This window comes from Cololabis saira, chromosome 21 (assembly GCF_033807715.1).
Source record: "Cololabis saira isolate AMF1-May2022 chromosome 21, fColSai1.1, whole genome shotgun sequence".
NCBI lineage: Eukaryota > Metazoa > Chordata > Actinopteri > Beloniformes > Belonidae > Cololabis > Cololabis saira.
The window spans coordinates 16,074,172-16,087,110 of NC_084607.1; the positions used below are offsets into that span (position 1 = coordinate 16,074,172).

At 41.9% G+C, this 12,939-nt stretch overlaps 1 protein-coding gene across 1 annotated transcript; it reads right to left on the minus strand.

The window, feature by feature from the left end:
• Positions 1–142: 142 nt before the first annotated feature.
• Positions 143–12,908, minus strand: fmnl1a (formin-like 1a). The gene is made up of 25 exons (XM_061711993.1): positions 12,221–12,908; positions 9,467–9,550; positions 8,631–8,717; positions 8,464–8,537; positions 7,699–7,782; positions 7,477–7,620; positions 6,763–6,871; positions 6,595–6,671; positions 6,425–6,518; positions 5,956–6,030; positions 5,760–5,870; positions 4,594–4,743; positions 4,391–4,492; positions 3,431–3,983; positions 3,193–3,317; positions 2,779–2,981; positions 2,451–2,685; positions 1,676–1,744; positions 1,516–1,596; positions 1,308–1,437; positions 1,057–1,220; positions 874–975; positions 694–789; positions 493–604; positions 143–403 (listed from the first exon to the last, which is right to left on the minus strand). The coding sequence occupies exons 1-25, from the start codon at positions 12,401–12,403 to the stop codon at positions 339–341; spliced, it is 3,309 nt and encodes a 1,102-aa protein (XP_061567977.1). The 5' UTR covers positions 12,404–12,908; the 3' UTR covers positions 143–338.
• Between the last annotated feature and the right edge of the window lie 31 nt (positions 12,909–12,939).

Here is a 12,939-nt window from a genome sequence, read left to right on the forward strand (position 1 = left end):
AAATGGGTTTACTTTAAAAATGTTCAGTGAATTGGCAAAATTCTTACAGACTTGAACCATAAACACAGACTGAGGTACCAAAGGAACAGTTAATTTGTTTGGTTAATATTTATAATCACAATTCATGACCTGCTTGTTAAAAAAAACATAAGAAAACTTCCAAATTCTATTTACAAATCAGTATATTGTTAATCCACACTTTCATACGGCTAACCAAAGATTGTGATTTATAGTATATACAGGGCATTTAAAGCTTCTCAACTGCTTGTACATTTGAGTGTGATTCCAGTAACATTTGTAAAGAAAATAATAAAATAAAAATATCAAGCAGAAGTGGCTTAAGTGTCCTGGCGCTGCGCCGGCCGGCGCCCATCTGCCCGCCTGTATGGTGTGTTCCTCAGATCTGAGGGGAAAGCACAGACGTGCAGACGTGAAGGCAGATTCATAACCAGGCAACAGCTCAAACACGCCGCTCCCATCGTGTCTCCGTACCTGTGATGATGTCCTCCAGTGCACCGTCCTTCCCCTCGCGAACCGGAGTTTTCACCTGCCTCTTCTTCAGCTCCGCTATCAGGTCCATCTTCGGCATCATGGGCATCGGGCTCTACCGGACAGAAGTTAAACATGACCTAATTGTGAAGGCTGTCTGTCTGAGTATTTTGTTTTTAAGACATTGTAAGACATGTGTCTTACCTTTTGTGCACCAGGCTTGTTTGGAGAAGGTGAGTCTTTCACCTCCTGGCTCTCGTGCTCCATTTTCTTTTTCTGCTCAATAGCTTGTTGCGCTGTCTGCACTCAATCATGGCAAAGAATATCAGCATGCAATCCAACAATTAAAGTAAACTAACTAATAAATATGAGAACCACCTTCACCTTATAGGCCTTTATGAAACGGCCAAACATGGGGAAGAACATGGAGGGCTGCGTGGTTTTGGGGTTTTCTCCAAAGTATTCCACCACAGAGATGTAAGCCTCCTGAAACAAGAACAACGCATGTGCGTGTGAGGATTTTAGAAGTTTACAGGTTGAGCTTTTTCATATGAATAAAAGGCCAACCTGTGCAGTCTTGCTGTCCTTGAGTAAAGCCTCCAGCAGCTCGCAGTTTGTTTTGATGAACTCCTTCAGCACAGGACTGTCGTCTTGCACCAGAAACTCCTTCTTGGCCATCTCCATCCCTCGCTCCAGTGAGCGGACATCTTGGAGAATGCTGTCCAGGGACGCTGGCAACGAAATCAAAACCAGTTTAAACACTTTCCTTGCTCAGATAACAAGGTGCGTATCTTTCCAGCCCGAGCGAGTGTCCGTACCAAGAGCCGCCTTGTCTACGAAGTGAAGATCGGTGTGGAAGTTGGCCAAGTCGGAGTATTTTTCCTGGATAATTTCGGTGATGAAGTGAAGTAGCGTCTGTGTGCGGTCGGTAGATTTGGTCTCCAACAACTAAAACAAAATGGAGAGAAAGCTGATTTAAAGTTTCCTGTGAGTGCAAGAATAGATCTAGAAAGAAAAGCTACTTACGAGGTCCAGACTCTGCAGCCTGAAACCGTAGGCTGCGCCTCTCTTGCTGCTGTTCATGTAGTTACCAAAGGCCAGAACAATCTGAAAGGGAACACATTACATGAGTCACTATGTGTCACAATTAGTAGCTAAATGCATGTTTGGATTCAGCCTTACTTACTTCTAAGACCTTCTTCAGTTTGGTTGAAGACTTGATAGACATGGATGCAGCAATGATGGAGTTCAGTTGCTGTGGATGAAGTAAGAACAGTATGAACACATGTTTAAAACCAGTTATCTTATATTTACAAAACCAGTTTTCTTATATTTGGGAACCTATTCTTTCTTTTGTTAATTCTTTGGCATCCTTAGAAGATTAATTCAATTTGATTTAATTTAATTATAGGGAAGTATGATATTGCTAACCATGTCTATTTTTTTTAGGGTTCCTCTTATGTCTGTTTATTTTAATTTGTATTTATTTATCTTATTTCATTTTATTTATTTATTTATTTATTTATTTATTTATTTATTTATTTATTTATTTATTTATTATTATTTTTGTTGTTGTTGTTGTCTTGTGTGTCCTGTATTTTATTTTATTACTTTATTTTTCCTATTATTATTGTCTTCAGTCAGAGTTTGATTGGTAATTGGTACTTACTTTGGGACCTGTTTATAATTACGTATTTTGCAGTGTGTGTGTTTTGCGGTGTTATGTTAAGTTTTGTGTCCTTATTTATTTTACTTGTTGTTTTTTTGGTTTTTTTTGGGTTGTTTTTTTCTGTTTTGTGTGTATGTGGTAAAATATAAAACGGGGTATTCTGTCGAATCCTTTAAAAAAATGTTTATTGTGTAATATGCATTACATCGACTACCCAATAAAGAAACATGTTAAAAAAAAATTTAAAAAAAAACAGTTCCAGCCATAGGTGGAATGCATTTGATAAACTCACCGGTTGCAGGCGCTTGACGGTCTCCGGGAAGTTTCCCATGAAAGTGAGGGTGCTAATTCTCTTGCTCAGACGAGCAATCTTCCCAAAGCGTAAAATAAACTGGTCTTCGTCAGTCAGCTCCTCCAGCGGACGTCCGTCTTTCTCATAGTTGTCCAGGAGCTTCTTTTCGAAGTCTGACGGTATGAAGTGCTCAAGCAGTTCCAAGAAATCTATAGACAAAGACTGCTGGTCGTACCTGTGCAAACGGGGGTCAGGGTTAACCAATGCCTGGCAACAGGAGGAACCTATTTTTGAGGAGGACGGTCAACGATGCAGCACGAGAACCTACGCCTCTATGGCGGTGCAGATAGCAGATGGGCTCATCCCCCCTTTGCGCAGAGTGATTGCAAGATTCTTGGCCTTGTTTGGGTCAATCAAGGACGTCTTGCTGGGTGCCTTTTGGGTCATCTTTTTCTTGACCTTCAACACATCTCCTGGATCACCCTGGGCCCTGGTCTTGAACTGCGCCTCAAACACATCCATGTTCAGTTCCTGGAACAGGCAGAACAAGAACCGGATAAGAGTGGTTGCATTTCAAAGATCACAGAACTTTCATATTCATATATATATGTATATATATATATATATATATATATATATATATATATCTATATAGATATATATATATATATATATATCTATATATATATATATATAGATATATATATATATGCATGAAAAATGTAAAAAAAAAAAATCTCACCCCTAAAATCTGCTCATCATCCAGCTCGTTGAAGACGGTGCCTGTAACCTGGTTTGGTTTTAAAGCCTGCCAGTTCAACAGAGGCATCTTAAACTTGGTCTGAATGGTCTTCTTAGTCTTAAGCCCTGAAAGCGCAGAAAAATAAAGAAAAGTGGTCAAACAGACAATCTCCTCTGTTCCACTGCTATCGAGTCAAGAGAGGTTGTCATCATTTTCAGATTTATCTCAGCATCCTCACCCGGCTGACTGGCTTGTGGAGGTGGTGGAGGTCCAGCACCAGGTGGGGGAGGCGGGGGTGGCGGACCGGCACCGGGTGGGGGAGGTGGGGGTGGCGGTGGACCTGCCCCAGGTAGTGGAGGCGGAGGAGGAGGCGGCGGTGGACCTGCCCCGGGTGGGGGAGGGGGAGGAGGAGGAGGAGGAGAGGCAGCCTGCCCTGGACCACCAGGAAGGGGAGGTGGAGGAGGTGGAGGAGGTGGAGAAGGGAGGACAGATGCGGAGTCTGTTGAATCGGAGCTCGGCGTGCTGGGCTGGCCTGCTGGAGACGGGCTTTGGACGTATTCGACCACCGTGACGGGGACCACCTGGATGTCCAGGCTGCCGGAGGCGCTGCGTCCCAGTCGGATCAGGCCTTTGTCCTGCAGCTCCTGGACCTTCTGCTCCAGCTCCGAGGTCGTCTGACCGATGGAGGTGCTCAGACGCTCCCTGTCCTTTTCCCTCTCCCTGTCCAGCTCCCGCTCTCTTTCTCTCTGCTGCAAAGCACTAACCTGAGAGCACGACTCCCTGAGGCTTTCCTACGACACACAGACTCAGGCTCAACTCCACAAACAGCAACACACACCATATAACACACAACCCAATGCTAGTGGCTCTAACGCCTCAGGGGGGTGATAACAGGAACTCATTTTGCATGAACTTGATCAGAGATCTTGATAGTAGATATCCTGGTAGCGGAAGGACAAAAGTCAGACGATCCTGTGAAACATAAATGTGCACCAAACTTCCAATAGTTCCTGACCTCAAGACCTTAGATGTCAGCATGACTGTGACTCATATTCATCATTCACTCTAAAAATTTGTTATTTGTTATTTTCTACTAAAGATAGTTCGATTTTTACCTTTATATGAAGATTTAAAGTGATCACTGTCATTATTCCTTGGATTATTCATCGTATTAACCCTCTTCGTAGACAGCACTTACTTTGAGCAGCTCCGTCTCCTTGGTGGCCTGCATGAGCTGAGTCTCCAGCTCAGATATCCTCTCGATGCTCTGATTCTCGATCTCCTGAAGCCGGGTGTTCAGCTGCAGCACGACAGATGGGCATCATTTTAACATTCCTCTACACGCAGGGTTCCGTGCATCACCAAAGCCTCTCTCTGTTTCTGTTTATTTGCCTGTTTTACCTGTATGTTGTGCTCCTGTAGTTCGTCGGCGTGCTCCAGCACACCTCCTCGGTTCTCTGCTTCCTCCATCAGGACTCCCACATCCAAGACGTTGTCCAGGTAGGCCTGGATCTGGACCTGAAGCTTTTCACTCTCCGTTTGTTTCAGACTCTAATGCACCAAATAAATAAAAAAATAAAAAAAGATATGGTAATATTTGGTGAGGATACAACATATTATGTAAAATAAACATTTTGGGGCTCCATAAGTGCACATGGTGCACGTTAAACGGAGAGTGAGAGAGAAAATATTCAGCAAAAGAGATCATTTTAACTGGAGTGCAGTAAAAATAGATAAAAAGAAGTCTTATTTTGCTTTTAGTAGGCTGACGTGAACCAGCACGGCGCTAATACACTCGATGCCTTGTGATGATGATTTGACAAAAAGCTGGATGCAAAAAAAAGTGTACTTCTCCACATCAACAAAACTCTGAGCAGCAGACACAACGCTGGCTCTATAATTGGAGAGACCTCTTTATGAGGATTACACCTTGCGGGGACACAAACCCCACAAGTTTAGACTTGTAACTAAGTTTGTTGCCTCACAAACTTTTACAAAACAGTGATTCACACAATGCTTTCCTTTTTTTTTTTCCTCTTCCAACTATCACGTGCTCCTTCACCTGCGCCTGAACCCAGACGGGAGATTAGCCGATTTAATCAACTCAGGGACATTTTCTGAAACATAATCTGACGTGTAAATAACTGAAATTCCCATCAGTTTAGAAATGTAATGCATTAGTAATGCATATTACAAAACTAACCAATCTCATGAAACATTAATTTTGTAAAGTCTGATGATGATGAGCAACATGTACGCTCCTCATCTACAGCAGCTCTACGGAGCAGATTTTGTTCTGAACTACTAAATGTTCATGAAGGCTGAAACGTGTAGATTTTGCATTCATAGGCTGGACATCCATGTAATTGTTATACACACATATGTACACATAAAGTGAAGTCATTGTGAAACTTCCTTAAGATAAAGGGAACTGCAGATTCACTTGGTAATTATGTGAACTGGTAATTGTCATTTTAAGAAACTTTCACTGGAAGTTCTCTGCTCTCAGCGGCGACCACACCACACCTTTGGAAAAGGTCTGACCTGGGTTTTTCAGGCACACTTACTTCCAGATACTTGTCCAATCCCAGGTGGGTGAACTCATACTGTAGATGAACGCGGAAGTTCATGTTCTCCACTGAGTGGACCACGATGTTGATGAACTGCATGCAGGCCACCTGCAGACAGAGTTAAATAACAGTTAAGTCTGGTTTCTTACAGCTTCTGCGTGCTGCGGTGCAGGTGATAAACGCATGGCCCTACCATGAAGTCAATGTTGTTGTCATCATGGACGAAGTACTCCATCAGCTTTTCGAAGCGGTTCCTTTCTTTGCTCACCTAGAAAATAACACTTTTTTGAGTGATGTGTTTTAACTGTTGCCCACATGGGGGCAGAAATGCAGTTTGGTTTTCTAAATAGTTACATCTATTGAGTTATTTACACCCCGTCAGGGAAAACAACAACTACACTTGGTGTATGTATATATTCACCTCTTTATTGAGTATACCAGGTGAGTGGTGAGTACCTCTGCAACACACTTTACTCAAGACTAACATGTGCATGCTTCTCATGAGCTAAAATTATGATCACAGTCCATGTGAGGAGGAAACCGTGTCACTCACACATGACTAATGAAAGAGGGGAAGTCTGCAATACTGGCATGAGTGAACTGTCAGTCCCACGCGACCAATGCAAAACAGTGAAATCACCACGCAAAAAAACAGATTTCACCTCCTTAAAGTTGTCAAAAGCAGAAAGGATGATGTCGTGGCCTCCTCTGACAAGACACACGGCAGCCAGCAGCTCCAACACGAGGGCTTTGGTCCTGTCACGGGGAAGCAGGAGGCGTGAGATGTGCTCACTGACAGATGGGGGAACAAACACCATTCAAATGCACGCACCTGGGATTCCTGCTGTTTAGGCTGAGCGTGATCTCATTCACACAACGCGGATGAGTCATCACCAGGTTAAAACCAGACTGAAAGCAGAGAGACGTTATTAACGCCTGATCTTAAGCAAGTCGATGGAAAAAAAAGTGACTTCTTCAGACCAGCAGGGGAAGGCTCTACCTGGTAGTTCATGATGGCTCTCAGGCACATGATGCACACATGTATGTCATCTCTCTGATGGGATGAATGGGACTTCTTGTGCATCTTGTGCGCCAGCGTGGAGCTTATTCTGTAACGGGATAACAAGCGCATAGACTCAATAAAAGCTCTGAGGAAAGAGATGCCTGCATTTGTACAAAGGCTTTGAAGTGGAGACTAAAACATGTTTTGGTCAAAACGTGTAATAAAGGAGAAAATAATGTGAAAGTGAGGTATTTGTCAGGAGGAAGCTACGCAGTAGAAATAATGACCATGGAATTAGAGGGGCCATAAAAACAGCTTTCATACAAATAATAATAAAGATACTGATTAAGCTGTAATCCCTATGACAGATTTTACTTCATAATTCAGCAATCAGTTGGTTGTGTCATCATTTTATGCAATTTTGTTTATCGCTAGAGCAACAAAGATTTGACTAATTTTAGTAAAAACCGACAATCATTAACTAGTGACTTGTAGGAATAAAGTTTTGAGACAGATTTCTGATAAAATGACACTGTACCTGAGCACCTCTGTGCCACCCCATCACTCCAGCGCCACACCACCTCTGCTTCGCATCATTATATATTTTTTTAATATATGTTCCTTCTCAATCAGAATGAATGAGGTTGAGAGCCGGCTTTATTTCTCACGACGGCCCGACTTCACTGATCCTTTATGACGGGAGCGTCTTACCTCACGGTCAACGCCCGAGCGGCTCTGCTCATCCCGTGAGACTGACTGCTGTTGGAGCTCTTGGTCAAATCTTCCATCGACCTTTCTGCTGACTTGCGCCGATCTGACACGCTGCCGCCGTTTTCCACGACCTCCACATCGAATCTATGAAATGTAGACACTGGTTATACATAACCTTACTGGAGGAGGACCAGAAGACTGTAGGATTTTGTTGGTACTCACGAGGTGTCACTTTGAGCGTGGGAAAGGTATTCCACCAGGACATCCAAACCTTTATTCTGCTCATTGAGAAATTCTTGGGCCCATCTATAGAAAGATAAATAATGTCGCTATAAAATTAATGTTGTATTACCATTGCTTCACACTATTGCAAAAACCTTTTTTCCCCCTTTTTGCAGACGTCTTAAAGTATCCTGTCAAGCTTTTGACCACCACTGGCGCAATGGTGCAAGAATTGTGGCATTTAATTGGTATCAAAGCCCTCAGAAGTGATACGAGGAAAAAGTTGGGTTGGTTTTAGAGATAAATTGACTGGAAACTCAGAAGGTACAGAGGTGGAAGTAAGCATCATGATGGGGGAAGGGCTTCATCATATGACTCATACAAATCTAAAAGACACTAGGTCAAACAACCAACATGATTGTCATCACATATTTTGTTCCTCTGATTGGTTGTGTGCCTATCTACCAGGGCTTTGAGGCGGTTTTGTACTGGAAACAAAGTAAAATCCAAAGAAACCGGACTAATTCTTTGTGCTAAAGAGGAAAATAATTAGGAATGCCGACCAAGCTGCGTGCAGAACAACTGCTCAGTCTGCATCATGCTGAAAATAGACAGTCGGGGAGGAGTTCTGATTGGAAGCTATAAAAGCCAACACATACTCAGAATGAGAGTCACCGAGGAGCAAAAAAAAAAACAACCTTAAAAAAAAAATGACATAAAATGATACAGGGTAGCAAAAGGTGTGATCCCACTTATTAAGCTCACCCGATGTGATTGGTGCGAAGGGAGATCTCCAGGTTTTTGAGAACCTGTGTGGCATCTTGGATTCTTTTCTTTGACTAAGGCAGCAGAAGAGATACATTCAAATCATGATTTCTTGTACTTGAAAATGAATGCTACATCAAATATGAATGAAAGATGCTTTCACCGACCCTCCGAGACACCCCAACTTGATCTTGGTAGAAGCTCTTGATTTTGCTCAGGTAAGTAGATGGTGGACTCTTCACCTGGAAACGCTCCTGGAGGAGAAGGATTCACACCAGAATCAAGATTTTGTTCTTAAACAATAAACAATTTGCTCTCTTTTTTTAGTTGACATGATATTCTGCGCAGTAATAGTAACAAAAGCTCCCTACATCATGTTTTTAAGCTCTTGTTCATAGCAGCTAGTTTAATGGAGTGGAGTCAAATCCCCACCCCACCCTTGTGCAGGGGGTGACTCTTGAAACTGGTGTTTCAGTTTTACGCTACTCATTTCCGAGCTACAGATAACAGTACAAAACATGAAACTGATGGGAATGAAGACGGGGAAACTGTTTAACTGTACTCTGATTTGGTTATGTGATGCCACACTGTCCTGCTTCAGACAAACACAGTGACTACGTTGTCATGGCAACGTTACTGAGATGTTAGTCACTTCATATACCCAAACAAATACATTCAATGTTTTTTTTCTTCATATAATGCATTTCTTTTTTATGTGCATCAAATGCTACCTGGACTAGATGCACAAAACAACATCTAGCATCATGTACAGATAGAACTCCTCCTGTCTGCACCAGTAAATAGACACAAACAGCTCTGTGTTTCCATGCCAACGCATCTATCGTTCGTCACCACAGAAACCCTGCTGCAAGGTTTTCGTTCTGCACACACACCACACAGATGTGGGTGTTTATGTACTGTGCTTCAACCCTGTCCCCGTCAACATGGCGACACTTTTCCTCCGTGTGCGACGTTTGAAACTAGAAGCATCGGAAGCTCTCACCTGATCACAGACCAATTCCCATTTCTTATCATTGTCGTACTGGCTCAACAGCTTCAGTTTATCTGGAGGCAAGTTCATGTGGCTCTGAAAGAAACAAAGAAAAGAGAGAAAAAGAAAAAGAAAGATGATGTTTTTAATAAAAAGGAAATATTTAGCTCCTTTGACACTTCATTTGAACCTTTCCACTATTTCTTCATTCTTCCTGATCATGCTACAAAACCACACATTTACTTTCTGTGGAAAGCAGGTAGCACAGCAAATCACATGGTAAATAGACACTGCTAATGTTCAACTCTTTGTTTTTGCTTTGTAATTTAATGAACCAAAGTTTTGATCAACTTCTGACTTTTATTTCTTTGCATAGCAAAGTTTAGAATGAACCCATCCTTTTATATAAAATGCATCTTAGGTTGACTTGCAGCCTAATGATACACATATCTGAAGTCAGCCTATCTCACTTCAGATATGTGTGTTTTCCTCCCACTGAAAGAGCTTAACTGAATGAGTTGTGAAGCTGAAAGAAGGTTTCATGAGTGATTCAAACCCAGTGATCTGAGTTTCCATCCCCACAATGACATTTTTTAAACGTTTTTCTACGTAATTCAACCTGATATTTCCACCGTAGTTACCACCTGGTCCTGAACCTGGACCAAAACACTGAGCAAATGCTGACAAGGCGCACAATTTAAACCGACTCTGGGTGTGGTTTTTAATCTAACCACACCCAGATCTAAGCCTGGGTACACTCGAGCAGTGGTTTGTCATTTATTTTTCACACTTTTTTTTATTAAAAAAAAAAAAGGACAAGCTGAACGGAAATGGCCCGTTTCTTTAGCGCCGAGGCGCTGATCTTCAGCCTAGGTGGGGTAAGGGAGGAGTCCTTCTGCGGCATCTGTGGTACAAGCTCAGCTAAACGATAGAAATATCAGTCACTCACTTTTTTTGAAGTTAAAACAAAATAGAAAAGGAGAAGGAAAAGGTCCACTTCTCCTTTCCTCGCATAGTTGGTGATACAATCAACATTAAGTGTCTTTGTGGCATTCTTCTAAGTTATATTGGAAGTATTCTACAAAAGAAATAAATGGAATGGTCATGCATTCATTTATATGGTGAGGGTTTATTCTTCAGATTATCTGGACGGACCATCTTTGTCCATCATCTGAATGAAAACAGTCTTCACGCAGATATACAAGTATAACCCTGAAGTCGCTATATGTATGTCAGGATTTGAATTATAGTCAAGGTCTTTAAAAACGCATCTTTTAATATGTGTATCAAGCAGTCATTTTTTTCAGTCATGAGATTCACCGTAGAAATTCTTTTGGGTGTTTGTTTGGTTTTTTTATTCTAGTTGCCACCAAAACCACAAGTCCCGGGTTCCCTAACCATATACAAGAGTATGCGTCTATGAAGAGCAGGAAGAAGATGGGATTCTGTGTACAAAACAATTTCAATAAACCACCCGTGGAATAATTTACAAATTATTTCAACCCTATATTCATTTGAAAATGGCACAAAATATCACATAAACATTTGAAACTGACAAATGTTTCTTTATTCTTGATTTGTTTAAGCCCACTATGAATTCTGATGCCATAAACATTTTTTTTCTTAATTATTATTGCTTGACATAACATTTCAGCTGCTCAACACTTCAGGACCTCCACTGTCATATTTTTTGTGATATAATTTGCGAAATGTGATAGGTCTGGACTGCTATCAGGATAAATCCAGACATCCCAGAAAAGACGTCTGGATTAAATCATCTGTTCCTTGAATACCTGCATATACAGCTCAATGCCTCCACAGATGTATAAATTAATAAGCTGTGTGCACTAATACACAGATTCACCGGTTTGTGTACTGATAACAGGCTGTCCGTCTCAACTTTAGCCCCGAGGACATCGTGTAATTGAGTCCCAACAGAACATTATGATTTCATTTGATTTTTCAATCCATATTGAATGAACTCAGGCCCAGAGAAGACGTCAGTGCCTTCCCCCACACTCTTAAAGTGGGTGTTTTTACACCATTACATAATTTCTGTATTTTGTTGCTGCCCTTTCAATTTCCTGTTGAATTTACCCGGCATCAGACTGTACCCGAGCATATATTTATCACACTGCCATTCTTTGGCACTGCCAACATAAAAAGAAAAGGTTTTTGTTTCTTTTTCCCATGAGAAATATGCAGCTGAACTGCGAAATAATGTGTTTTGATGTCTTCATAAAATATATATTCAAGCAAAAGTGCTGTAGGCAGGAATCATGAGGTTTAATGCTTCCACCATGTAGGACTGTTTAAGAATGGTGAAACACTTGCTTTCCGGTCCTGTGTCCTGTCATGTAAATGTGTTGCTCAACTTCCCCTTGGGGCCAGCTAGCCATGTATGCACTAATCACCCTGCTCTCAGCATGAAGTTTACAAACCAGACGGATGGAAATAAATACTTTCTATAATTGATGACCTTTGTGCATTTATAGCATGAAAAAATTGGAGATGCTGGATCACTTATCAAAACCTCTGAAAAAGTTATTCCTTAATACTAAGTTTAAAACTGGTAGATGGCCGACATATCTACTATTTTATCTGGATTTAAGGCAGCAAAATAGGAGCAAACAGGACTCTGCAGTTTTAAAACTCGAATCATAGCTGACCAATTTGATACATAATCAGTCCCCTCAGCTTCTGTGACAGAAACAACAGCCTCTTTGTGTTTTGATGCAGTAAGGGTGTGTACATTAAGCCACTTACCAGCACCATATTGAAGCGCTCCTCCAGCTCCTCTTCTGGGGGCATGGGAAGTTTTGGAGGGGCAGACTGCTTCTTTGGGCCTAGCGTGGGATCACTCATTGTGGAAGCTGTCCCGACTGAGTTCCTGGCCTCTCGGCCCTCAGCCGGTTCTTGCTCCAAGCCCCCTGCCGCTGCATTCCCCATCACTAATCTCCACAAGTAATCCAGGAGGAAAGCTTTACACAAACCCCTTCTCCTGAGAAATCAGTGTATTCCAAATGAGTGATGAAAGGTGATCACTCCAAATGACAAGAAAAAGAAATCAAACCGAGTCCTGGAACTTCAAGGAGGGGAACATCAAGCCTTTGGTTTAGTAAATCCTGCTCCGTCCGGAGGACAAGGTGGGTAATAAAAAAAGAAGGGCTGTCCTCATGTTTGCCCTCTCATTAACTCTACAAGTACCTCTAAGAATAAGGTAAGGACTGAAAAAAGACTTACCTGTGTCTAAATAACTATACTCTACACTAGTTGATGCCTTCTCTGCTCAATAAAGCACAGAGGCCTGTGTGTGAGAGGAAGGAGAGGGGAGTGTGTCTCACAATGTAACAACTAGAAACCACAGAAGCACAAAAGCAGAAGAGTAACTTCCTGTGCATGACACCAACAGAACCTGAGTTTTAACTGTTGAGCGCTCAATGCAGTAGGTGGCTGAACGGAAAGGCAAAGCAGTTCTGGATTTT

Excerpts from the sequence above, each read along its gene's own strand:
- fmnl1a (XM_061711993.1), bottom strand. The coding sequence starts at position 12,403 with ATGGGGAATGCAGCGGCAGGGGGCTTGGAGCAAGAACCGGCTGAGGGC. Across the intron at positions 8,718-9,466 it reads GGGAATTGGTCTGTGATCAG|GAGCGTTTCCAGGTGAAGAG; the intron begins GTGAGAGCTTCC and ends CTTCTCCTCCAG. Across the intron at positions 3,318-3,430 it reads TCCACAAGCCAGTCAGCCGG|GGCTTAAGACTAAGAAGACC; the intron begins GTGAGGATGCTG and ends CTGCGCTTTCAG.